The sequence below is a fragment of the Thamnophis elegans genome, chromosome 8, assembly GCF_009769535.1.
Source record: "Thamnophis elegans isolate rThaEle1 chromosome 8, rThaEle1.pri, whole genome shotgun sequence".
In the NCBI taxonomy this organism is placed as follows: domain Eukaryota; kingdom Metazoa; phylum Chordata; class Lepidosauria; order Squamata; family Colubridae; genus Thamnophis; species Thamnophis elegans.
The window spans coordinates 80,153,185-80,171,789 of NC_045548.1; the positions used below are offsets into that span (position 1 = coordinate 80,153,185).

General features: G+C 57.7%; 1 protein-coding gene across 2 annotated transcripts in view; it reads right to left on the bottom strand.

The window, feature by feature from the left end:
- Nucleotides 1-860: 860 nt before the first annotated feature.
- HSF1 (heat shock transcription factor 1) overlaps nt 861-18,605 on the bottom strand; it is a 28,685-nt gene continuing 10,940 nt past the window's right edge. Inside the window, exons 2-14 of one of the 2 annotated variants that reach the window (XM_032223429.1) lie at nt 16,383-16,491; nt 14,372-14,508; nt 13,162-13,286; nt 7,079-7,154; nt 6,682-6,743; nt 6,472-6,568; nt 5,105-5,235; nt 4,364-4,585; nt 3,388-3,483; nt 2,362-2,467; nt 2,194-2,259; nt 1,780-1,849; nt 861-1,514 (exon numbers count right to left, since the gene is read on the bottom strand). In XM_032223429.1, the coding sequence (XP_032079320.1) occupies nt 1,315-1,514; nt 1,780-1,849; nt 2,194-2,259; nt 2,362-2,467; nt 3,388-3,483; nt 4,364-4,585; nt 5,105-5,235; nt 6,472-6,568; nt 6,682-6,743; nt 7,079-7,154; nt 13,162-13,286; nt 14,372-14,508; nt 16,383-16,491 (1,497 nt within the window). In that variant the 3' untranslated portion in view covers nt 861-1,314. The remainder of the gene's footprint in view (nt 1,515-1,779; nt 1,850-2,193; nt 2,260-2,361; nt 2,468-3,387; nt 3,484-4,363; nt 4,586-5,104; nt 5,236-6,471; nt 6,569-6,681; nt 6,744-7,078; nt 7,155-13,161; nt 13,287-14,371; nt 14,509-16,382; nt 16,492-18,605) is intronic. The other variant, XM_032223430.1, reaches the window with a different exon arrangement.

Consider the following 18,605-nt stretch of genomic DNA (forward strand, 5'->3'; position numbering starts at 1 on the left):
CCCCCCAGCCCCCCCCTCGCACCTTGGCCAGGCCCACCTGACAGCCCTGGGCAGGATGATCCCAGGATCCGCCCTCAGAGCCTGTGGGATTCCCACCCACCCCGTGGCCCCTTCCGCTCTGCCCTCTCCCTTCAGGTTCCCCCATGGTGGTCCTGGCCACTCATCCTGCCCAGAAGGGAGGAAAAAGGAGTTGTGAAACCAGGTGGGGGGGGACGCCCCTCTAAAACAAGGGCAGGTTAGGGTGTGGGTGTTGGGGGGGGGGAGGAGAAGGCACGGGGGCCAGTAGGAAGAGCCACAAACAGCAGCTGCTCATCCCAGGTGAGGCTCCTCCTTCACCCACATCCCTCCCGCTTTCCCCTTCAGATCGGCTGCCCCACGGGGCTCCTGGTGGACGAAGGCTGGAGGAGGGGGGTCTTCATGAGGCAGAAGCCATGCACCTTTCGAGGGGGGGCTGAAGGCAGGCTGGAGGGGCCATGGGGGGGGGTCACAAGGTTTGCTGCAGTGTCTGGGCCCCTTGCCCACCATTTCTGGACAGCCTGCAGTGGCCGAAGGGCCGAGGCCAGCCACACAAGGCCAGGCCCCTCCAGAGTAACACTTGGTTGGCTGACCTCTGGGGGATGGTTGGCCAAGGATGGCAAAAGCCGTCTGTCGGATTGGGACCAGGCCGGCCACTGCCTGACACCCCCCCCCATCCATGGGCCGGCTCGCTCTCTCCCCCTCCCCCCCCAGTTCCCCCCTGGAAGGAGCTGCTTGCGAACCCCCCCAGCAGCAGCAGGAGGTGGAGCCGTCGTCCGAGGCAAGAAAAGTGGGCCTGAGGATCGGCCGTTCCGTAGAGATATAGATATATTTGAGCATGTATATATATATAGAGGTATTTATATGGTGAGGGGAGAGAGAGGAAGGGGGGCGGCTGGCGTCTTCTCTGATGTAAAAATTCAAAATACAATTTTTTCTAGTAACAATCAAAATGTAAATGTACAAACCCTTCACTGCTAAGCCAAGGGAAATAAAATAAACCCCACTGGGGAAAGGTGGGGGACGGGGGAACCTTCTCGTGGGGGTCCCCAGGGCCCCCCAACATCCTTCGGCCGGCTGCCTGGAGGAGCTGCGGAGTCTCTCGGACAGGCGGCTTTGCCTTCCAAGACCCGGAGAGCGACGGCCACGCAGTCGAGGCGAACGTCCACCGGCCGCCACGGTCACGTCCCTCCGAGCGCCGTGCCTGCCCTGGGCCCACAACAGCCCCCACGCGGCGCCCCTCTTGTCCCAAAGCAGCTCGGCCCCATGGCAGGCAGGCCTTCCCGGCTGAGCTGGGCCTTAGGTGACCGCGGGGTCCTTGGGGGGCTCCGTCCCAGAGAGCAGGGGGAGGCCGGGGTCCTCCAGGCAGTCCTCCCCCTCTGGGAAGCCGTCTCCTTCGCCCAGCTCAAAGAATATGGGCACGTCTGCGCTGCCCACATCCACCGTGTTGGAGTCCATCAGGAACAAGGGCTGGGCCGTGTAATGGACCAACTGTTTGCCTGGCAGGGCAGAGAAAACAAGAGGGGGGTGTCACAGATCGGGGGGGGGGGCAGACACCCCCAAGAGTCCCAGAAGCCCTTGGATGTTTTTTGGGGGGGGCAACAATGCCAACTTCACCATGGACTCCCAGAATCCCTGAGCCAGCCATGGGGAAGACCTGCCTGCCTGCCCCCTCTGGGGGCCCCTGGGGTCTCCCCGGGACATGCACCCCCTGCTCCAGTTGGCCCCTCTGGGCTGACCCCGCATGCAGATCCCGGTGCCCACCTGTGTCTGCCGTGGCGTCTTCACCCTCAGTTGCCTTCGGCTGCTCTTGGGAGGAGAGGAGCTCCTGGATCTGCAAAAGAGCCCCCCAGGGGTGAGAAGCCCCTCCCTCACAGAGGCACCCAAGCAAGAGGCCACCTGATCCGGGGGGGGGGGGAAGCACAGGAGCCTCCCCACTCCTCCTCCCTCCCACCGTTCTTCCTGCAGCGGGCATTTTCGGTGCTCAGAGGAGGGGTCCCTTTGGAACATGCCTCCCTCCTGGTTCTCCCACCGGGAGGGAACCCTCTGCTGACAGGCCTATGAGCTGAAGGGAAAGGAGGGAGGACTGTGGGGGCAGCCTCCTCCAATCAGGGCCTGCTGGGGAGGGAGGGAGGGAGGGAGGGAGGGGGTGGGGGGTCTCTGCAAAGGCAGACTCACACTGGCCAGGCTGCTGTCCAGATCTGGCAGATTCATGTCCGTCACCCCCATGGAAGGGCTGAAGAGCTGTGGGGAGAGGAGGGGAAGGGCAGCCAAGGGGAGGGGTTAGTGGGGAGGGTCCACCGAATCCCACCCGCTGCCGCCCGAGGCTCCCGGAGGAGGGCTTACGTCCAGCAAGGCGCTGGTGTCCACGCTGAAGCTGTGGGTGGTCAGCATGTTCTGCAGGTGGTCCAGGCTGGAGTCGATGGTCTCCAAGTGCTCATTCAGCTCGTTCCTGGGGAGGCAAAGGGGCAGCTGGTGGGGCGGTTGGGGGGCGGGCGGGGGGCTCCACGGACTCTGCCGCCAGCCTCTTCTTCCTGCTCCGGGATCCTCTGGGGGCACAGAGGAAGCCCGGCTCCCCCTCGGAAGCTGCCCTCTGGCTCCTCCTGCCACCAGCCGCCCCCATGGGGGTTGTGCGTGGGGGACCCAACCGCACGTCTCACGAGTGCTGCCTCGGGGTCCCTGAGTCCCTGTGCAGGAGGGCACTCAGCACAGCCGCCCCGCAGTGGCAGCCCCTCCCCAGGGCCAGCAGAGCCCCAAGGAGGCGCAAGGGGGGGAGAGAAGGCTGGGAGGGCCAGGGAGGATGCCCCCTGGACTCCTCTGCTGGGGGGTGGGTGTCTGTGTGCGAAGAGACGATGCCTGGGACGAAGAAGAGCCAGGCCCCCAGGAGAGGCCAGCTGGACCCCTAAGAGCTGCCTAATCCCCCGGGGGCCCTTCTCAGCCAGCCAGCTTCAGCAGGGCCACCGCACAGGATGGGCCTGGACGCTCCCTCCTCTTCGCCTCTCCATCTCCTTGCCTCTACCGCCAGCGGGGAAACCCCCTCCCCAATCTGGAGAGCCTTTAAGCTTGGGAGACGTCAGATCCCCTTCCTTGGGCTCAAGGGTGTCATCGCCAGCCGGTTGGCAACTCCCCGAAGGCCAGGAACAGCTTGACTCTGCTCTGACCAGCAGCCAGGTCCCCTCGGCCCTCCCAACGGCGGTCAAAGGGGGGATGGCCTGGCTGTAACTTCAGGGGCTGCCCTCAGAGGGGTGAGCAAGGGGCTGGATGAAGCTCTGCCGGCTCCGAGGCCCCCTCCCCATGGCTTCTCCCACTCCGCTCCCTGCCCCATCCCCCCCCTGCTCCTGAGGGGGCAGCCACGGCTGAGGAAATGCTGACCCTTGCTGTGGTCTGCAGTGCAGAGAGGAAGAGGAGGAGGAGGAAGGGCTGGGGAAAAGGCAGGTGACCTCAGACATCTGCGGAGCACGGCCCACACTGAAAGATACAAGAAGAAGAGTCGATGGAGACCCACGGAGGGGCCACCGGGAGGGAGGGAAGAGCGGAGGGGGGGCTGACCAGCCAGGGAGCTGCTGCTGCTGCTGCTGAGGGGGAAGGCGGCACCGAGGGGGAGGCGGAGCAGAGACAACCTGCCGGTGAGGAGGAGATGCCACGGACGCAACAGCAAGGCCAGGGCGCCCCACAATCGGTCACGGGAGGAGCTTCCTTGCCCGTTGCTCAGTGAGCGGCAGCCGAAGGGCCCGTAAAGGTGCCCACTTCTGCCCCTTGCAGGGCCCGAGCGATGGTTCCCCCCTCCCAACAGCCCCCTCAGGCCACGGGGCTCTTCCCGACAGAGAGAGGGAGGGAGGATGCCAGCCCAGACTGAGCCTGCCCTCCCTGCGTGGGTGAGGGTCCTGGGGGGCTTCCCTCCCCTTCTTGGGCCTTCACCTTTAGGGGGCTTTGAACCTCACATCCCGGAGGGGGGGCTCAGAAACGATACCCTTTACGCCACAGAAACCCCCCCATCACCTAAGGGACCCCCCGTCCAGTCCACCTCCTACAACCAGGGACTGGGAGTCGGCTCTACCGGGCTCTGGAGCTGTTGGGAAGACAACACCGCCCCCCCTCCCCCCAGAGGCAGAAGGGCCTTTGGGGCAGAGAGGAGAACCCTGGTCCTTCCTGGCCTGCTTGGGTCACCCATAAGGCCCATTAGGTCAGGGGGGTCTCTTGTGGATCTCAACTCCCAGGAGTCTCTTCCAGTTGCCCAGGCTGGGCACCCCTGGGCTACAGCCGGCCTGCGGGTGGAGCTGGGGAGGCCGGCTGGTGGGCAAGAGAGGGGGTGGGGCCCCCAGGCCTGGGCTCGAGGCCCCACACTTACTTGTCAAGGCAGGCCACGCTGAGGCACTTCTCCTGGGGCTGCGCTCGGGTGCCGTGGCCGGGAGGGGCTGTGGCCGAAGTGCTGCTGGGCTGCTCCTCTCGGAAGATGGAGTCGATGAAGGCGGAGGGCGAGACGGGGGCGTCCAGGGGGCTGGCCTCTTCTGCGGAGGGGCTGCACGAGGGGCTCGGGGGCTCTTCCTTGATGCGGACTACGGGGCTGCTCCTAAGACAGGCCAGGGGACGAGGGGAAGGCAGAGGGGCAATGAAGGCGGGCGAACTGCCCGGCCGGAAGACCAGGGGCTTGAAGGACGAGGCTGGTGGCTGCAGGCAAGAACGGGGAGGATCCCCACCACCACCACAGAGCTGCCCCCACCCCCAGCTGATTTCTCCTCCTCTTAAGGGCAAAGGTGGCAGCCACTGCCCGAAGGGGGAGAGCAAACTCTGGGGACAGAGAATGGAGTAAGAGAATTGGAAGGAGGAGCCTTGGGGGTCTTCTAGTCCCACCCCCTTCTCAAGCAGGGGACCCTACCCCATTTCAGACAAGGGGCTCCGCGGCCTCTTCTTAAAAACCACCAATGGTCTTTATGGAGAGAAGGCAACTTCTGCCCCACCTCCTTCCTTCTAGGCTGGCTCTCCCCTTGCAGAGGCAGCCTTGCCCAGAGGCAGGCCGAGAGAGGCTCCCACCCGGGAGAGACAGGCCCACCTTCTGAGGAAAGCCCCCAACCCCAGAGAAGCCCCCTACCTCTCCTCCTCAAAGCTGCTGCTGCTGGGGCAAGGAGAGGGGCTGGACTGGGCCAGTTCGGTCACGTCAGAGATGATGGGGCCGGAGTCTGGAGAGTAAAGTTTGGGACCGCCATACGCTGGGGGGGAGGCCTGTAAGGAGGAGCAGGAAGGAAGGGGGAGCACAAGAGGAGTCTTTCACCTGCCGGCCATGGGCCAAGAGGCAGCCCCCCCCCACACCCACAATACCTCTCCCCCAAAGAGGCGAGAGAAGCCCAGGGGAGGAAGGGCCTTTCCAGGAGGGGCTCCTCCCTCCTGCAGAAACTGCCCCACCCCCCCTCCCTTGGGCCAAGAAAGCCAAGAAGGGGAGGACAGGCCCAGTCGGGGGAGAGGAAGGGGGTCGGGAGGGGAAGGGAGGCAGGAAAGGGGCCCAGAGAGCAGGCTCAGCGCCAGGAGGCCTGGATTAAGGGAGCGCAACTCCTGGGTTCGCACCATGTGGCACGAGGGCTGCGCCACCCCCCCCCTTTCCAAGGCACCAGCGTTACTCCAAGGCCGAAGCGCTCGGGAGCTGCAGCTGAGGAAAGGCCGGGCCTGAGCCGGGGGCCCTTTTCCTAACCCCCCCTTCTTGGAAAAGGAAGGCTGGGATTCTTCTTCCTGCCTGAGGATTCGTGCTCCAAGGGCCGGTCGGAGACCGAGGGGCTGCAGCAGCCAATCCCTGGATTGGAAGGGAGTCCGACCCCCTGCTCAGGCAGGAGACCCCCTGCCCTCGAAGACAAGCGGCTGCCCCGTTTTTCTCCAAAGGCTCCAGGGATGGAGCAGCTACAACTCCCGGAGGCAACTTCTGTCCCCCCTTTGAGGAGGTTTCTCCCGAGTTCCTTCTCTCCTTCATCGCCTCCCATCCATTGTTTCTCCTCCTGCCTTCTGGGGCTCCGGAGGCCGAGCCCCCTCTTCTTTATGGTAGCCCCTCAAACCCTGGAAGACTTCTATCCCGTCCCCCCCTCTCCCTTAAGGCCTTCTTTTCTCCGGACTGGCCAAACCCAAATCCTGCAGCCGTCCGTCTTCATGTTTTAGTCCCCAGGCAGCCTCTGTTTTCAAATGGGGCGACCAAAACTGCATGCTGTACTCCAGGCCTCTCTCAGGCTTTATATACCGATGCTTCACCTGATTTTGGTTCTATGCCTCCGTTTAGACAACCGAGGATTGTATTGGTGGTTTGGGCCGCCGCCTCTTTAAGGTGCTAGTCCTCCTGTCCCCTTGGAGGCTGTCCCTGCAGGGAATGCAGCCGGCTCTGCCTGGGGAGACCCACAGGAGGAGGAGGAGGAGGTGGGCTGAGGTCCGAGAGACGGCCTGAGAGCAACGGAAGCCAACCGCCGGTCCCTCCGTACTTACCGAGTAGGGGGAGGGGCTGTGGAGGTGCTCCAAGGAGTACTGCCGGCTGTATTTGGGCATGCTGTGGGGAGAACTGCCGTCGTTCAACATCAGGGGGCTGGAAGGGAGAGAGAGAGAAAGCGAGGGGCCAGTGAGGCCACCCTCCGGCCAGACCCAGAGCTCCCCCTCCCCCCCGGCTGCCCTTCAACCGTGCCCCTGGGGGCCACTTACATCTTCCTCTTCACCCCAAGGATACGATTGGACTGCACCAAGGAGATCAGGAACTGGATGAGCTGCAAGGGGAGGAAGAGGGGGCCCTGAGGGTGCGGCACCCTGGGAGAACGGGGGTCCCGAGGCAGCCCCGGAAGAGAAGGAGGGTATGAATGGGGGCACTTGCTGGGGGCAGCCAATCGCTCCCGGAGTCCTTCGCCCCTGGATCTCACGGCTCAGACCGAGGATCTGGCCCCAGTCGCTCTGGGCTGCTTCCGTGGCCTCCCACCGATGCCCGGGGGGGGGGGGGATCCCCTCCGGTCTTTGGGCAGGTTGAGGATTCACAGCAGGGCCCTCCAGGGGTAAGGGTGGGGGGGACTCTTGAGTTGGGCCACTGGGGGAGGGGTTTCAAACTCACCTTATTGACGACCTTCTGTTGCTGCGTGTGCTTCTGACGCAAAGTGGCCACCTCCCGCCACAGGGCCTCGTTCTCGCTGCAAAGAGGTAAGAGAGCCTTAACGAGAGAGGTTTCAAACAGCCTCCCGCAGACGGGCGCTGGCTCCAAGCTGTCCAGGGGATGCCATAGCTGGGAGGGTTGGCAAGCGCCCTGCAGATGCCCACTGGAGGGAACTGGCAAAGCTTTAGCCTTGGATGTGTGTGTGTGGAGGGGGGGGACAGAAACGCAAAGGCCCCTCCGTCTGAGAGGAGCCTCCTTGAGTGGGGCAAAGAGGGGCCCTGGAGGAGGGGAGACATGGAGCTCTGAGCTTCCCCTCCCTGCAGGTGTTGCTGGCAATAAGAGCGGCCTTCGGAGTGACCCGCCTCCCCCCAGGGCTCCTGAGCACTCGCTGGGCCCCTCACGACAGGAGCATGATTTGCATGGGGCTCCCAACAACCAGGGTCCTCACTCCCACGACTATCCAGAGAGGCTTCCGGCCCTTCTTGCCCTGGCCTCTGAGGCATTCAGGGCATCTGGGTCACCCCCAAGGGAGACTACACGCAGTCCTTGTTTAGGGACCACAACTGGGACCTGCAACTCAGCCATTAAGCAAAGCAGTCACTAAGTGAAACCGTGGCTGTTTATGGCCTGACTTCAGCTTTCCTTTGCTTTACACATCTTTACAGGTCATAACTATGAGGACTGGCTGCAAAATTACTTTTTTCTTCACATCATAACTACAAATGGTCACTAAATGGGAACTCCCTATAATGCCAGCTCTGCTTCCAGAGGGGGAACCGCTCCCTCTTTCGTCTGTCGGTGCAGAGTTGGGGAGAGCCTCCGTTCCGTCACTGCCTCCTGGCTCAGCAGCTGGGCCCTGGGGCCTCTCAATCACGGAGTTGGGAGGGGTCTTGGAGATCTCCTAGTCCACCCACCCCAAATCTTTTGGGCACTGGGGACCAGCTCCGTGGAGAGTTTTCCTCGTGGACCGGAGGGGGGCCGTTTCATGGGCTGCCTGCATGACACGGATGGGGCCTCGCTGGCTTGTGCTGCAGCCCAGGGACCCCCATTCTAGCCCAACCCCCTACTCAAAAGGAGGAGACACCAGACCGTTTCAGACAAATGGACGTCCCGTCTCTCCTTAAAAAGCTCCAGTGTTGAAGTACCAGCCATTCTCCACTCTCTGCAGTGCATTTTTAGGTAAAGGTTCTCCTCGCTTGTGTGCCAGTCGTTCCCGACTCCTTTTAAGAAAGGATTTAGGGAGTATCTTTCTATTTAACTTTTTGGTTTTTTGTGAGTTACAGTCCATGTTCTTATCTACAATTCCATTGAAGTCTCCCATCATGCAAATATTTGAGTAATCCATATCTATTATTTTCCTGTGTAGTTTTCTGTAAAATTCATCTTGTTTATCGTTAGGCGCGTAGGTTTGCTATTAGTAGCATTTTCTTATTATTGTCCATAATTTCCACCATCAAGATTCTTCCATCGTCATCTGTGTAGATTTGTTCCACTGGGATTGCATCTTTCATGTAAAGAATCGTTCGTTTTTTGCATTCAGCGTTAAAGAAATGGGCCGCTCTGCGTTGGGTCCAAGGCCCTGGGGGTCCCGCAGTGGCTCCACTAGGAAGCTTCTGCCGGGTGAAAGGAAGGCTTTCTTTCGTCCCCCGAATTCTCCATTCTGACAGGAGGACCTCCGGGGGGGTGGGGGGGGGGCTCCTCCAATTTGGCTATTGGCAAAGCTCCCTGGGAAGTGATGCAGGGAAACATCCATCCTGGGAGGCCCTGCTGGGCCCCTCCTCCCTCCCTAATGAGGAGATCAAAAAGCACTGAAAGACAGAGGGGGGGGGCACTCCTTCAAGGGAACATGCAGGTGGGTGGGCGGCTGATCAAAGGCGCTGAGGGAGCCAGCAAGCAGCTTAATCAGGAGGCTGCTAGCAGATTGGCAGGGGAGGGGAAGGGAGGGGCTGCGCTGAGAGAGGCCAGGCGGGCGGAGGGACACCTGCCTGCAGTGGCCCAGCCAGGTGGGTGCAGGCATCTCCCTCTGAAGGAGCCTTGCCCTGACCTGGGGTGGCTCTCGCAGCCGGCTCCCACCCCGAAATCCAGACCAGCATCTGCTTGCCCGGCCAGCCCCTCAAGGCCACTGAGAAGGAAATGAGATGATGGGATTCGGGCTTCGATCTGGGAGATGGGAAGAGCCCACACTGTCTCCCCGATCATCGCCCCTTCCCCCAAAAGGCCGGGGTCTGAGGGGGACAGAAAAGGGCTACAACTATTCTTTGAAGGTTCCCTTTTCATTTCAAGAGCTCTTTAGCAGAACTTTTACGAGAGTTTCCCAAAGATAAACACACCTGTGTTCCTTGGGCCTATTAAAAAAGGTGGGAAAGCCCTGGAGAAATGGAAGCCCGAGGCCCAGGAGGAGGAGGCAACGTGGTGGTGGGAGCAGATGTGCCCCTTCAAGCAGAGCATCTGCAAGAGCTTCCTTCCCCGGGGAAGCTGCTGCCCTGACCTTCTATGACCCATGAGGCAGGGAAGGGGGCTGGTCTGCCTTATGGGGAAGTGGGCTCCAAAAGGCCAGGGCTGCGCGTGGAGGAGGCGGGCACCCGTGCCCAGCCCTGGCCATCCCTGTGCTTGGAAGGGCTCCTAAATGTTCCTCAGACTCCAGCCCTCCCCTCTTCTGGGGACTTCAAGCACTTTCAGATTCAGAATTCAGACCTGGCTTTCAACCATCCCCCCCCTCTCCCCCCCCCCCCCCCGTTGTCAGGAAAGAGCCTTGAACAAGCCCATCCATATCCAAGCCAAGCCTTTTGCAACTGCAGCCGTCCACTTTCTCCTGAAGCCACAACATCTGACACGGCCTCTTCCTTGCAGGCTTCAGGAGCTGACCGAGAGCAACGTCCAGCCTGCCAGGGAGGTCAGTGCCCCAATAACACCCCTGCCGCCCTTCCCAAAGATGATGATGATGATCCCTTGCAGCCTCTGGATGAGAATTCTGCCGAACCGCAGCCCAGGCCGGCTGCACTCACTTCCCTGGCCATATTTCTCCCCACCCTTCATTTTGGACACTGCCAAAAACAATATTTTACACCCCCCGAATCTCTCCTCATCCTTGCGTGCTTCACTCGTTCTTTCGTGCTAGAAGATTTGCCACACTTTCTCATGAACTCCTTTTCCGTGTGTACGCAGAAACGGGAGCCAGACTGGCCACTGAACTGAGACGATGTGCAATTTCCACATGGAAGCTGCCCTCCAGAACCAGCTCAGCGGGCAGGAGCCACAGAGAGTGAAACAACAAGAGGAGGAAGAGATGGATAAGCTGAGCCCAATAGGCAAGAACAGGAACACACACACACACACACACAAACACAAGCAGCCGGGGGGGGGCATAACGATGGCCCCTCTCAACTTTTCTCTGCTGGATGGGAACAGAAGAGGGATGCAGCACACCTGAGTATTGCAGGCAGGACCGGCTCTTCTGCCCTCTTCTGCCTCCAAGGGAGCCCAGCAGTCACCTCTACCTGTCCTGGGTCTCTCAGCACAGAGCACTTCCTGCTTCGGCTTCTCAAGAAGTACAAGGAGGAGGGGCACATCAAGTGCCAGAGGTATTTGCACTGGTCCTGTCTTCTTTGGCAGGAACCCCAGCCTCCCCCCCACCCCAATTAACGAGCAAGTCTACTGTGGCATTTCTAGGTATCTCCCCCCCCCCCCCAAATCTCTCAGCAAAGGATAATAACTCCTTCTTAGCCTCTGGAGGCCCCTCGGGTGCCTCCATTGCACAAAGCTCCCTTTGAACTAAGACTCCACCTGGAGATAGACCGCTTGCACTAACACACACACACACACACACACACACACACACACAGAAAGAGAGAGGGAGGGAGGGTGGGAGAGCAAGAGAGTCCTAGACTGCTCAGGAGCACTGGACAAGCAGCAGCTGACCCCCAAGAGGCCACTGCTGGGCACAAACTGTGTGCGGTTCTATTGGTTTGTTTTCACAGCTCTCTGTCCCCAGAACTGCTCACAGGCTTTGGAGAGGAGATGGAGAGCAAATAACTGTAAACACACACATAGACACAAACATACACATGCACACATATGACAGGCAATCCAAAGCCCCAATTCCTGGCTCATCAGCCTCAACCAACACCAACAGAAGAGCCCTGTTAATGTCAGAGGGATGCAGACGACGTCTCCTCCTTTGGGAAGAGCCCTGCCTTGACCCCTTTCTGGTGGGAATCTCTCCCAGCTGACCAAGGGAGGCTGCTCCTCAGGGTGGGGCCACCACCCAAACCCCCAGCTATGCTCCCAGGAGGCGGAGACCCCGGATGTAGGTCCCAAAGAGCCAGTCCTGCTCTACCCAGGAGTCAAGGTATTTCGGGCTTTAGCTGTGAATCACACCCCGAACCTCTTGGCCACAGAGGCCACCCCTGCAACCTCCACCCAGCCGTCATGGCTTGTGATCAGAACGTGAAGACTGTCCAATGGGGAGGAAGGGCTCCTCCTCCTCTGCTGGGCAGGAGGCCGTTTCTGGCCCAGGGGGTCGCCATGAGGTGAAGGGAGAGGCTGCAAGGCACCTCATCTTTCCGTACCTAGATTTATCGTAAGCCCCATTCATTTGGGGATGCATGAAGGTGGGACATGCGTTCGTGCAAGGCAGAAACACCCCCCTCCCCCTGCCCAAACACACAAATGAGACTCCTCTTCCCGTGGCAGCACAAGGCCGGAAAGCCAGTCTCCTTCCCAAAGCCCAGGAGCCCCTCAACTGAGAAAGAGCAGGGACAGCCACCCTCTCAGAGGCTCCTCTGCAGAGCAGGTCCTCTTGGCCCAAGCCAGGTCGCTTCGGGGGGGTGGGGGGAAAGGGTCCCCTCTGCTTCGGCTTCCCTCTGGGCTGTTCCATCTTTCCAGCAAAGCTCCCAGAGTCAGAATCTCCCTCTGGCTCAGCAGAGGTGATGATCCATCGTGTTTCTTTTGGGGCAACACAGAAGAGCCCGCTTCGAATTCCAGGTCGTAAGTCCCCTTTTTCGGGTCAGTTGTAAGTGACCGGTCGTAACTCTAGGACTATCAGCACTCAAAAAAACCCTGAGCCTGGGAGGCCCCAAGAGAAGACTGTCTCACTTAGCAACATAAAGGTTGGCTCAATTGTGGTTATAAGTCAAGGATTACCTGTGCTTAACTTGATCCTACTCTCCCTTTTTGACCGAACGGTTCCTGATGGGCTCTTTGGAGGCTGCCGTTGTTTTGGAGCCCTGAAAACTGCCGCTCGTCCTCCAACATGACTGACTGTGCTAGGCAACCCAGCAGGTCGGGTTATCCTCTCGGAGGGATTTCCTGGCCAGATTCCTCCACGGTTCCCACCAGGACAGACAGACGGAGCTTCTCCTGCCCTGGACTCAAGGGAAGCCCTCGAGGGATGCATTCAGAGGGGCCTCTGCCTCTCTCGGAACTACACGGCGCAGTCAAACATCAGCACAGGAAACATTACATTAGGCCAGTGGTTCCCAAACTTGGCAACTTGAAGACTTGTGGACCTCAACTCCCAGAATTCTCCAGCCAGCTCTGCTGGCTGGAGAATTCTGGGAGTTGAAGTCCACAAGTCTTCAAGTTGCCAAGTTTGGGGAACCACTGCATTAGGCCATAAATGCTTATGTTTTACACACTTGGCCTAATTTCAGTCCCACAGGAGTCCTGGGACCCAAATTTTGGACATATTCTGCAAGTTATCCCATTTGAGGTACCTGGGTTGAAAAACCACTGCCCTGCGAGGGACTATTTTGCCCACTTAAAAGTTAGAAGACTGGGAGTTTTAGGAACATACAGATTCCTGCCCCTGGTTTCTCTTCAAATGTCATCTTGTGTCATGGAAGGAAAGACTGACACGGTGGGTCAGAGGGGGGCAGGGGGAGAAAACAAACAAAACAAGGAGACCAGTATGCGGAGAGTTTTCAGGAGTATTTCCAATTTTGGGGGCGCTGATGACTCTGCCGGCACTTGCCAGGAGAGGGCGCTACGACACAGAGGAAGGGAGAGCAACCCCCCTCCCCTCCCCTCCCCAGGCATGTACTTACTGCTTCATTGCGATCAGCTTGGAGTCCATGCTCTCTTGCTTGCCCTTCATCAGTTGGACATCGGTCAGCAACTTGGTCATGCTGTCCTGGCGGACCTTAACATCTTCATTCTTTATGCTGGATACCTGGAGGGAGGGAGGGAGGGAGGGAGGGAGGGAAGGAAGGAAGGAAGGAAGGAAGGGGGGAAGGCATTACTCAACTTGGAAAGGAGAAAAGAGCTGGCTAGTCCTCAGACACAAGAGGTCAGGAACCAGGACAGAGTTCAAAAATACTACAGGGAATCCTCAACCACAATTGAGCCCTGGATTTCTGTTGCCAAGCGGGACGGTTCTTAAGTGAGTTTTGCCAACTTTTATGAACTCTCTTGCCTCATTTGTTAAGTGGGTCACTGCAGCTGTTCATTTAATGACATGGTTGTTAAGTGAATCTGGCTTCCCTGTTGACTTTGCTTGTCAGGAGGTTGCCAAAGGGGAAATCGCGTGACCCGGGACAGGAGAATTGGTGCCAGGTAGGAGCGGGGGGCTGAACTTAGCCCTCCAGCTCAGCCTGGCCATCTCCTCCTGCAGGGAGCCCTGGAGAGCCGAGGGGCTGCTCTCTGTCTCTGCAGAGGGAGCCGGAGCCACGCTGAGCACAAGAAGCCAGCCTGACCTTTAAAGAGTTGAGCTGCTTTTGGGGTGGGGGAGACACCATTGCTATCAACCTTATTGTGCCGAGAGATCCTGGGGCAGTGTTTCTCAACCTTGGCTACTTGAAGATGTCTGGACTTCAACTCCCAGAATTCCCCAGCCAGCATTCGCTGGCTGGGGAATTCTGGGAGTTAAAGTCCGGACATCTTCAAGTTGCCAAGGTTGAGAAACACTGCCCTGGGGTCTTCACACACACACACACACGGGAGAAGAGCAATTCTAAACTCAAAGGAGAAATGGGGGGTGCAGGATGAGAAGAGTCCCTTCCTAAGGAGGTTTTGAGCTGCCCCAGAGATTACATTCAACCCAGTGCCAACCTCAGCTCAGCTGTCTGCCAGCAGAACCAGGAATTTGGGGGTGGGGGATGATTACGGCCTCAGCATCTGCCTCCAGCCAGCATCAAGGAAGCAGGTGCCCCCCCCCCCCGGAGGCATCCCAGGAGAAAAGGCCCTTCCAAGGGCCCAGGCGGGAGGGGAGGGAGCCTCCTCTGAACCTCAGCCAGCGGTTCCTGGGGGCAGACTCACGTGGGTGACTTTCCTCTTGATGTTCTCCAGGAGATGCTCCTGGCCTCGGAGGAAGTGGGGGTGCTGGAACTCCGTGTCGTCCTTCTCGGGCTTGACCAGCCCCCCCTGCTCGATGTGAACCACCTTCCGGAAACCGTCTGAAACACAAGAGGCGGAGCTGGATGGCAACCAGAGCGGAGGAGGAGGAGGAGGCGGGAGCAGCTGACTCAACCTTCACGGGCCGCAGGGCTCCCCAACCTTCATAACTTCCAAGGCTTGTGGACTTCAACTCCCAGAACACCATGCTGGCTGAGGGATTCTGGGAGTTGACGTCCTCAAGCCGTGCCGCTGCCAGGGCTCCAGACCCCTGATGTACAGCATCGATTGCCCCTCCGAGGCACTTCTGCTTTCCAAGACACGCAGGGATGACTAATGCTGCCGTTTTTATGAGCCACCTTTCCAAAATGCCAAGGAAGTAAAGGAAGCACTTTCTGTCGGCAGACAGCCCCGGGCGTCTGTCAGGGGAGCATGGGAAGGGTTGCAAGTCAGAGCAGCACCGAACCAGACCGGCCTCCCGGGAGCATCAGGTGGGCCTGATCTGGAGCAGGATCTGCCTTTCCCTTTGCCCTGTGGTGGAGACGCTCTTTGTCTGTGGAGACGCTCCTTCATCCCGGTCAGGGTTGTCCCAAAGGAAGCTGGACTTTCTTGGGTTTTTTTTCCTTGAAAGTGTTTCGCTTCTCATCCAAGAACTGAAGAAGCTTCTTGCGTGGGAATAAAACGTTTTCAAAGAAAAAAACCAGAGCAAGGAAGACCAGTTGTGCCTTTTGGAAAAAGCCCCCTTTGGATGGTGCTCTTAGCTGCAGCCTTCATCTTTGCTATCAGTTCAGAGGTCCATCCTCCAGAAAGCCCCTCCCCCTTCTAAAAGCAGGGATGAAGAGCCCACCGCCCGCCCTCGAGGGGGGTCTGCGGGGCCACCAGCACAGGCGCTCAGCCCTTTCTTCCACCAACTGCCCAGCAAAAGATTCAAGGGCTCCTGGGCAATTATGCTCCTGATTATTAGCACAGGCAGCAGCAGAGACGCTGGTCATCCAGGCTCCGGTGCCAAGCCTCGTCCGCCTGGGGCAGCCATGTTTACGGACAGGGCTTCTCTGCCATCCCTTTCCTCAGAGGCCCCTCACAAAAGTCGCATGCCAGCTAAGCAGCAAATTTGTGGAGGCTGTAAAAACAGGTAGGCTCTCTCCTGGGACAGCGGTTAGAGAGCTGCAATTGTTACGGGGCACCTGATTATTATTATTTCTTCTGTGTTGCAGGCAACATCTGGCAGTGAGGCCTCTGGGTAGACACCCCAAATTCTCAGTATTTTTAATCTTAAATAGAGAAAAATGGTAAGAACTATTTTAGGAACATTTGGGGTCCATTGCCACATGACGATGCTCGGTCCTGTTGTGGAGAAACTGAGGGTAGGAATTTTAAAAAGCATACCCCCAAACGGAGGACAGCACATAGATTTATATACCGCTTCAGAATGCTTTGCAGCCCTCTCTAAGCGGTTTACAAATATCAGCTTCTTGCCCCCAAACAATCCGTGTCCTCATTTTACCGATCTCAGAAGGATGGAAGGCTGAGTCAACCTTGAGCCTGGTGAGAATTGAACTGCTGGCTGTCGGCAGAGTTTTGCCTGCAATACTGCATTCTAACCAGCGCGCCACCTCAGCTCTTTAAACCCCTTAAACATTTGTTTCACATTTCATGCTTCAAGGGCACTGTGCGAAGAGCAGAAAGACCAACTTTCTCTCGCCTGACGCCCCCCACATCAGAAGATGCTTCCGTTGCTGTGCACCATGGACCTTGTTTTAACTAAAGTCCAAGAAGTGCCCCCCCCAGGGCAGCGCACGCAACCAGAGCAGAGCGCCGTCTCTCCTGGGCACAACCCAAACCCTCCCGCTTGGCTCCTCCCACCTCCCGCAAGCACCACAAGCAGCATCTCGGGGGGGTCCCTGGCAGACCTTCTCCAGGCGCTGAGCATACTCACACATGTTCAGCTGCCGCACAAAGCTGGCCATGTTGTTGTGTTTGAAATACTTGGGAAGGACCTCCTTGGCAAACTGGCCTTGGTCGAAGACATGGAAGCTGTTTCCACTCTGCAACAACAGGGAAAGGATGAGTTTGTCAGCTGTCCGGCCGGCCGGAGCACAGCTGGCTGAGCCATAAAACAGAAAACCTTAGGCAGTCCTCGACTTACGACTCTACAATTGAGCCCAACATTTCCATTGCTAAATGAGACAGCAGAGTTTTGCCCCATATTACAGCTTGCCTTGCCACGGTTGTTAAGCGAGTCACTGCGGTTGCTAACCTGGTTGTGAAGTGAATTTGGCTTCCGCATCGACTTTACTTGTCAGAAAGTCACAAAAGGGGACCAGGTGGCCCTGGGACAGTGCAACCGTCGTAAGTATCAATCAGTTGCAAAGGGTCTGAATTTTGATCATGTGACCACGAGGAGGCTGCCATAAAGAGTGCAAAACAGCCGTAGGCCACTTTTCAAAGTGCTGTTTTAACTCTGAACAGCCACTAAACGAATGCTCGTAAGTCAAGGACTTCTTCTGCCGCAGCCCTTTCAGCTCAGAGGGATGCAGGAGGCAGGTCCAGGCAACCAGAAGCCACCTGGTAAACATTTAGAAACTTTTAGTCAGGGGAAAGTCTCCCATTAGGTAGAGCTGATGTCCCAGGGGCTGCCCAGGCAGACACACATTGGACTTTTTAAATTGGCTAAAGAAAAATTAAGAGGGGCAATAAATGACAGAAGCTGCAGTGTTAAATGCCGGCATCATTCTCCTTTCAAGAATGCCACAAGCCTCCTCCCCACTGCGGCATTCCTGGAAAGTGAAAATGGGGGCTGCAGCAGCCCTCTGCCTGAAGGTTAACCTGGGACCCACCAGGAGACCCCCATCCTCCCCCCCCCGAGGTGTGGTTTGCCTGCTTTGCCCCTTGCATCTCGTTCTCCTAGCTAAGTGCAGGTGCTCATGCTTCTTGTCTTTGAACAAGCACACTGTGGGTCACAGCCGTGGGGGGCTAGGCCTGTCTCTGCCTTTTGCAGAGCTTGAAGACCTTGGTGGAAATAGAGGAGCCGGTGAATGGATCTGTTCCTCATCAGAATCCCTCTCTGGATTAAGGGGGACACAAGGATGCCCCCACAAGTTTGCTCCGCCCAGATTCTCTCTGCCAAGAAATGATAAAACAGCCCCGGCCCCAACCCTGCAGGCATTAAACCCAGTAAGGCCACCCCTTGGAGGGATTGCTCAACCAACTGCCCCTCCACTTGGCAGCGAGACTATTCATGGCTCCACTTTTATCAGAAGGGAATCCGTGATCAATATTATCCAGTGCTTTACTGAAGTCGAAGTACACAACATCCGTGACGTACCCCAGGTCTACTAATTTAACAAATGAGTTTAAAAATACAGTAAGATTTGTCTGGCAAACCCATGATGGCTTCTAGGAATCGTCTTGATCCTTTTTCTAAATGCTTGCAGACCAAACGCTTTGAGAATTTCCCCAAGTACTAAGACAAATTCTTCATTCCGCAGTTTCCTGGGTATACTTTCCCCCCTCCTTTTCTAAACAAATGGCTATTTACCCATTTTTGGCACTTCCTCTATGCTGTGAATGTGGCACTGAGATCTCTACCCAGGTTAACATGAGAAGAACCGACATACTGCGGACTTCACTGACTCTGGGGCCCATTCTAGTCCAGGGAGAAAGCTTTCGCTGCAAAGTGGAGTCCAGGGGCTTCTCCTCATAGCACTGAGGCCTTGCGACACAAAGACACGTTTTCCGGATTTTTCCTTCTCTTTGGCCCATCTCCATGAGAGAGAAAGGCAAACAAGAACACGAGAATCAAAGTTTACATGCCAATCACAGGTGGCAGAGTGAATAAAGGAGATGGCCTTGAAGTATACAGAAGGGAGATCCAATATCAAGGCAAGAATCAAAATCACTAGAAGATTTCAGGAAGAGACCAGGCTGTCATCTCTGCTTGGGCAGGGGGTTGGACTAGATGACCCACAAGGTCCCTTCCGACTCTGATATTCTGTTAAGATAAACAAAACCTGAACCCAGGCCCAGAAGGAAACTGGCAAAAACACCTCAGACGGAGCCCTGACGGATGAAGCAATTCAGACAAGCAGAATTCTGTTAGTCTTTCGGTCTGCGTGTGCCTATTTCTCCTCCTTCTTCTGACCTACCTGACAGGACAGAC